Genomic DNA, 7696 nt, shown 5'->3' with positions numbered 1-7696 from the left:
GACCTGGCTGGGAACACACCATTGAGGGGGGAACAGAAACTAGCCCCTGGGGCGCTAGGGACCCCGAGAGCTCCCTGGCTGGGTCTGTGGTCAGGGCTGTAGTGGAGGAAGGTGTCATGATGGCCATTGTCTCAACTCCTGTGGGCGGCACAGCCCCAGGCTGGGCCTCTGGGAGGAGGGTGGGAGGGACCGGAGATCAGAGCCCCCTGAGAAGGCTGGCACCTGGGACAAGGGTTGGCCTGGATGTGGGGCCCCAGGCGGGCAGGGCCTGGGAGCCGCCACAGTTTGTGACAGCAGACCCCACCCAAGACCCCTGTGCTGGGGGCTGGGTCCCACCGCTCTCCTCTCCACGTCTCTCTTGGAGATGCCGAGCTTGGGCCGGGCAGACGTTGCTGAACCGCCGAGGGGCTGGGTCTTTGCCTTTATTTCTGTGCACATCTAGAGGGGCTGGGGCAGAGGCCACCCACGGTCCCTGAAGTAGGGCCTCAGCTCCTCCAGGCTGAGCGGAGGGAAGTAGGCGCCGATCCTCTTCCGCACCCACCACTTGCCCTCGGCGGCGTGCCTGCCCCCAGGACGGCTGAACTTGTACCTGTAGTGCTCTCCTCGGACCCACCTGCAAGAGGGCACGTGTCAGCCCAGGGCCTGCTGGGACTCCCAGCCCCCAGCCCGGCTCCTCAGCCTGCTGCTGAGCTGCAGCTGCTCACAGGGGTCCCCCACGGACAGAGGAGCTGCGTGAGGAACCCCCACCCTGAGCACAGGCAGACCTCCAGCAGCCCCGGGCAGGGTGACTGTTCCAGTCCACACCCTCGGCAGTGAACAGTGCAGCAAGGGGCAAGGGCGGACGCAGGGCAGCTCCGGGAGAGGAGACCCAGCAGGGCCCACTCGGCAGAGCCCACACGGCAGAGGGACCGGCCCGGGGAAGGCCGGGGGCTTCAAGGGTAGCACTAAGCAGGCCCTAGACCGTTCACAAGGCCCCAGTTTGAGCCCCAAGTCCCCCCCGCCTGGGAAGACACGGAGAGGAACCTGCTGCTCACGGTGTGGCGTCTCCACCATCGGGCCAGCCCTGGCGCAAGGTGCCTGGGGGTTTCGGTCCACAGGGCAGCCCGAGGCTGTGAGGGAGCCAGGCCGGGTCCTATTTCCTGAGGGCGCAGCCTCTGCTTCCCAGAGCTTCAGGCCCTTCCCTGCCTGAGACATGCAGACGCTGGCTGCCTGCTCTCCTCCGTCATGCCCGAGTGGGATGAAGGCTCCCACCCCCATCTGCCCTGGACCGGGGCAGCGGGCAGGTCTCTCCACTGAGCCCTGTACAAGGTCCCACCTGACTCCTGGTGACCAGGCCTGGTTTAGGCCACACTGGGTCTTGGTCCCCGGCTGGCAAGCCCGCACTGGACTCTCGGAGGACTGGGCATTTTCTCCTGGGGGTGGGATGAAGCCCCCTCGTGTCCAGGGTTGCTCGGCTGCCCCGGAGGAGGAGGAGGTGCCAGGCAGAGTTGTCACCATCACCAGCTCCCGGCCCTCCGGGCCCCTTCGCAGTTGTGCAGCAGGACTGGAAGCTTCTCAGCCCACAGGGCGGCTGCTGCCTGGCTGGGATCCACGGCAGAGCTGGGCCCCAGCTGCCCGGTGGGTGTGAGGATGCAGCCGTAACAGGACCCTCTCATGGCCCCTGGAATGAGCCCAGGCAAGTGCCAGCGGCTTCACGCTGCACCAGGGGCCGGTGCCGACTGTCTGGGGTGCTGTCATTATTTGGGGCTTCTGGTGACCTGCACACAGCTGTGCCCTGGGGGCTGTGGGTGGAGCCCTTGGGCCATGCCCCTTAGGCTGGCAGGGTGAGGGGCTTTGGGTCTCTTTGGTCTGTGTGTGTGATGGATGATGATTCTTCTCTCTCCAAGTCCGAATTACGCCAGGAAAACCGGGAAGACAGAGACCCTCTGGGTGGAGGAGGGTCCCTGAGGCGCCTGATGGGAGAGAGGGATCAGCAGCTCCGAGAGGAGTGGGGTCGGGCCTTCGGAAAACCTCCCGGGCAGCCAAGACTGAGGGCAATGCTGGCAGCTGGTGGTCCCCGTCCACTCCAGGAGGGCACTGCCCTGGGCCCCAGGGGTCTTTCCTGGACCCCCTGGGCCTGAGGCCACCATGGTTTTCTTGGCTATATGGACTGCAGCGGCCAGCATGGGGACTGAGGCCAGGTGGTGCCAGGCAGAGAAGTCACACTGGACCCCAAGGTCGACCTCTGAGCAGCTCAGCAGCAGGCTGAAGGGACGCGCTGGGGTGCAGCCGTGAGGGCGTTGGGCTGCGCTGGTAGCATGGTCCTTGCACACTCTCCTGGGCCTTGCTAGGGCAATGCAGTCCCCACGCAGGCCCACCCTCTCCCAAACCCTGCGTTTAGTGAGGCCGGGAGGGTGGGGGTCCTGGGAAGGCCTCCTGCAGGGGGATCGCCCGTCTTTCCCAAATTCCTGCTCTTGCTTTCTGCTCCTTCCCAGGACAGGGTCAAGGCCTGGGGGGACTGGGGCCTGGTGTCTGACATCAAGAGCTGGAACTGCAGTTTGGAAAGGGTTTTGGAAAGGGTCAGAACCCTCTTGGTGGGAAGGGGCCCCAGGCCCCAGCGGCCTGAAGGGTTGCATTTCATTCCTGCAGACAAAGTACCCAAGGAGGCCATGGCACCGCCCCAGAGGGCTTGAGAGTGTTGAAAATAGGGGGTCTCTCAGCCCTCTTGAAATAGACCCTACTGGCAACAGCTTGGCATCTGCACAGCTACAGTCAGGATCCCAGCCAGGGCCTGACACTGAGGCCACTGACACGGGCCCCATCCACACCCGGACCCGCGTGTCCTTTCACACCCACCCCCGCCCTTCGGGGTCCTTGTGTGATTTCAAGAACATATGATTTCAAGAATGAGTGGAACCCTGTGGCACGTGCCCGCGGGGCAGGCAATTCTCACTCATGTCAATTCTCAGAGCACGTACCCGCGGGGCAGGCGATTCTCACTCATGCCAATTCTCAGGGCACGTACCCGCAGGGCAAGCGATTCTCATTCATGCCAATTCTCAGGGCACGTACCCGCAGGGCAGGCAATTCTCAGGCCAATTCTCAGGTTCCGCCAGGTCATGAAATGGAGGCTTCCTTCCTCCTGTCGCTGACCAGAGTCCGTGGCGTGAGCGCACCCTAGTTTGTGCAGTCGCTCTCCTGTGGAAGGACAGCTGAGCTCTTTGCAGTTTTTGTCTATTACAGCTGCCGTAAACCTCTGCAAGGGTTTCTGCATGAACCTGGGTTTCAACTCTCTGGCTTAAACGTCCATGGAAGCAGCTGCTGAGTCCACAGCAACTTCGGGTGTCGTTTTTGAGGAGCCATTTTACCCTCCCAGCAACGGCTGAGTGACCTGATTTCTCGGTATCTTTGCCGGCATGTGGGGTTGTTGCTACTTTTATTCCAGCCGTTTTGATGGGTGTGTGATGCGTCACGGGATGGGTGTGTGATGTGTCACGGGATGGGTGTGTGATGTGTCACGGGATGGGTGTGTGTCACGGGATGGGTGCGTGATGCGTCACGGGATGGGTGTGTGATGCGTCACGGGATGGGTGTGTGATGTGTCACGGGATGGGTGTGTGATGTGTCATGGGATGGGTGTGTGATGTGTCATGGGATGGGTGTGTGTCACGGGATGGGTGTGTGATGTGTCATGGGATGGGTGTGTGTCACGGGATGGGTGTGTGATGTGTCACGGGATGGGTGTGCAGTGGTGTCACGGGATGGGTGCGTGATGTGTCACGGGATGGGTGCGTGATGTGTCACGGGATGGGTGTGCAGTGGTGTCACGGGATGGGTGCGTGATGTGTCACGGGATGGGTGTGCAGTGGTGTCACGGGATGGGTGTGTGATGTGTCACGGGATGGGTGTGCAGTGGTGTCACGGGATGGGTGTGTGATGTGTCACGGGATGGGTGTGCAGTGGTGTCACGGGATGGGTGCGTGATGCGTCACGGGATGGGTGTGTGATGCGTCACGGGATGGGTGTGTGATGTGTCACGGGATGGGTGTGTGTCACGGGATAGGTGTGTGATGCGTCACGGGATGGGTGTGTGATGTGTCACGGGATGGGTGTGTGATGCGTCACGGGATGGGTGTGTGTCACGGGATGGGTGTGTGATGCGTCACGGGATGGGTGTGTGTCACGGGATAGGTGTGTGATGCGTCACGGGATGGGTGTGTGATGTGTCACGGGATGGGTGTGTGATGCGTCACGGGATGGGTGTGTGTCACGGGATAGGTGTGTGATGCGTCACGGGGGTGGGTCCGGGTAGGTGGTGATGCGTCACGGGATGGGTGTGTGATGTGTCACGGGATAGGTGTGTGATGCGTCACGGGATGGGTTGGCCGGGTGTGATGCGTCACGGGATGGGTGTGTGATGCGTCACGGGATGGTGTGTGTGTCACGGGATGGTTGTCACGGGATGGGTGTGTGTCACGGGATGGGTGTGTGATGCGTCACGGGATGGGTGTGTGATGCGTCACGGGATAGGTGTTGTTGATGCGTCACGGGATGGGTGTGTGATGCGTCACGGGATGGGTGTGTGTCACGGGATGGGTGTGTGATGCGTCACGGGATGGGTGTGCAGTGGTGTCACGGGATGGGTGTGCAGTGGTGTCACGGGATGGGTGTGTGATGTGTCACTGGATGGGTGTGTGTCACGGGATGGGTGCGTGATGCGTCACGGGATGGGTGTGTGTCACGGGATGGGTGTGTGATGCGTCACGGGATGGGTGTGTGATGCGTCACGGGATGGGTGTGCAGTGGTGTCACGGGATGGGTGTGTGATGTGTCACTGGATGGGTGTGTGTCACGGGATGGGTGCGTGATGCGTCACGGGATGGGTGTGTGTCACGGGATGGGTTGTGATGCGTCACGGGATGGGTGCGTGATGCGTCACGGATGGGTGCGTGATGCGTCACGGGATGGGTGCGTGATGCGTCACGGGATGGGTGGCGTGATGCGTCACGGGATGGGTGCGTGATGCGTCACGGGATGGGTGCGTGATGCGTCACGGGATGGGTGTGTGATGCGTCACGGGATGGGTGTGCGTCACGGGATAGGTGTGTGATGCGTCACGGGATGGGTGTGTGATGGTGTCACGGGATGGGTGGTGTGTCACGGGATGGGTGCGTGATGCGTCACGGGATGGGTGCGTGATGCGTCACGGGATGGGTGCGTGATGCCGTCACGGGATGGGTGCGTGATGCGTCACGGGATGGGTGCGTGATGCGTCACGGATGGGTGCGTGATGCGTCACGGGATGGGTGCGTGATGCGTCACGGGATGGGGTGCGTGATGCGTCACGGGATGGGTGGTGATGCGTCGATTGCGTCACGGGATGGGGGTGTGTGATGCGTCACGGGATGGGTGTGTGATGCGTCACGGGATGGGTGTGTGTCACGGGATGGGTGCGGTGGTCACGGGATGGTGTGTGATGCGTCACGGGATGGGTGTGTGTGTCACGGGATGGGTGTGTGATGCGTCACGGGATGGGTGTGTGATGCGTCACGGGATGGGTGTGTGATGCGTCACGGGATGGGTGTGTGATGCGTCACGGGATGGGTGTGTGATGCGTCACGGGATGGGTGTGTGATGCGTCACGGGATGGGTGTGGTGGTCACGGGATGGGTGTGTGATGCGTCACGGGATGGGTGTGTGATGCGTCACGGGATGGGTGTGTGATGCGTCACGGGATGGGTGTGTGATGCGTCACGGGATGGGTGCGTGGTGTCACGGGATGGGTGGGGATGGTGTGCATGGTTCACGGGATGGGTGTGTGATGCGTCACGGGATGGGTGTGTGATGCGTCACGGGATGGGGTGCAGTGGTGTCACGGATGGGTGGTGATGTGTCACTGGTGGGTGTGTGTCGGGATGGGTGCGTGAGCGTCACGGGATGGGTGTGTGTCACGGGATGGGTGTGTGATGCGTCACGGGATGGGTGTGTGATGCGTCACGGGATGGGTGGTGATGCGTCAGGGATGGGTGTGGATGTGTCACGGGATGGGTGCGTGATGCGTCACGGGATGGGTGCGTGATGCGTCACGGGATGGGTGCGTGATGCGTCACGGGATGGGTGCGTGATGTGTCACGGGATGGGTGTGCGATGTGTCACGGGATGGGTGATGCGTCACGGGATGAGTGTGCAGTGGTGGTCACGGGATGGGTGCGTGATGTGTCACGGGATGGGTGTGTGATGCGTCACGGGATGGGTGCGTGATGCGTCACGGGATGGGTGCGTGATGCGTCACGGGATGGGTGTGCGATGTGTCACGGGATGGGTGATGCGTCACGGGATGAGTGTGCAGTGGTGTCACGGGATGGGTGCGTGATGTGTCATGGGATGGGTGTGTGATGTGTCACGGGATGGGTGTGTGTCACGGGATGGGTGTGTGATGTGTCACGGGATGGGTGTGTGTCACGGGATGGGTGTGTGATGTGTCACGGGATGGGTGTGTGTCACGGGATAGGTGTGTGATGTGTCACGGGATGGGTGTGTGATGTGTCACGGGATGGGTGTGTGATGCGTCACGGGATGGGTGTGTGATGCGTCACGGGATGGGTGTGTGATGCGTCACGGGATGGGTGTGTGATGCGTCACGGGATGGGTGTGTGATGCGTCACGGGATGGTGTGTGATGTGTCACGGGATGGGTGTGTGTCACGGGATGGGTGTGTGATGCGTCACGGGATGGGTGTGTGATGCGTCACGGGATGGGTGTGTGATGCGTCACGGGATGGGTGTGCAGTGGTGTCACGGGATGGGTGTGCAGTGGTGTCACGGGATGGGTGTGTGATGCGTCACGGGATGGGTGTGTGATGCGTCACGGGATGGGTGTGCAGTGGTGTCACGGGATGGGTGTGCAGTGGTGTCACGGGATGGGTGTGTGATGTGTCACTGGATGGGTGTGTGTCACGGGATGGGTGCGTGATGCGTCACGGGATGGGTGTGTGTCACGGGATGGGTGTGTGATGCGTCACGGGATGGGTGTGTGATGCGTCACGGGATGGGTGCGTGATGTGTCACGGGATGGGTGCGTGATGTGTCACGGGATGGGTGCGTGATGCGTCACGGGATGGGTGCGTGATGCGTCACGGGATGGGTGCGTGATGTGTCACGGGATGGGTGTGCGATGTGTCACGGGATGGGTGATGCGTCACGGGATGAGTGTGCAGTGGTGTCACGGGATGGGTGCGTGATGTGTCACGGGATGGGTGTGTGATGTGTCCACGGGATGGGTGCGTGATGCGTCACGGGATGGGTGCGTGATGCGTCACGGGATGGGTGTGCGATGTGTCACGGGATGGGTGATGCGTCACGGGATGAGTGTGCAGTGGTGTCACGGGATGGGTGCGTGATGTGTCATGGGATGGGTGTGTGATGTGTCACGGGATGGGTGTGTGTCACGGGATGGGTGTGTGATGTGTCACGGGATGGGTGTGTGTCACGGGATGGGTGTGTGATGTGTCACGGGATGGGTGTGTGTCACGGGATAGGTGTGTGATGTGTCACGGGATGGGTGTGTGATGTGTCACGGGATGGGTGCGTGATGTGTCATGGGATGGGTGCGTGATGTGTCACGGGATAGGTGTGTGATGTGTCACGGGATGGGTGTGTGATGTGTCACGGGATGGGTGTGTGTCACGGGATGGGTGTGTGATGTGTCACGGGATGGG

At 61.8% G+C, this 7696-nt stretch overlaps 1 protein-coding gene across 1 annotated transcript in view; it reads right to left on the bottom strand.

The window, feature by feature from the left end:
* Positions 1-389: 389 nt before the first annotated feature.
* LOC100594835 (lipase maturation factor 1) overlaps positions 390-7696 on the bottom strand; it is a gene marked incomplete at its 5' end in the record, with an annotated part of 40869 nt that continues 33562 nt past the window's right edge. Inside the window, one exon of the mRNA XM_030808974.1 lies at positions 390-613. Within this exon, the coding sequence (XP_030664834.1) occupies positions 439-613 (175 nt within the window). The remainder of the gene's footprint in view (positions 614-7696) is intronic.

This window comes from Nomascus leucogenys, unplaced genomic scaffold, assembly GCF_006542625.1.
Source record: "Nomascus leucogenys isolate Asia unplaced genomic scaffold, Asia_NLE_v1 000737F_110007_qpd_obj, whole genome shotgun sequence".
Classification (NCBI taxonomy): domain Eukaryota; kingdom Metazoa; phylum Chordata; class Mammalia; order Primates; family Hylobatidae; genus Nomascus; species Nomascus leucogenys.
Note: the sequence above shows the minus strand (reverse complement) of the source record. Positions and strands in the feature narration are given on the sequence as shown.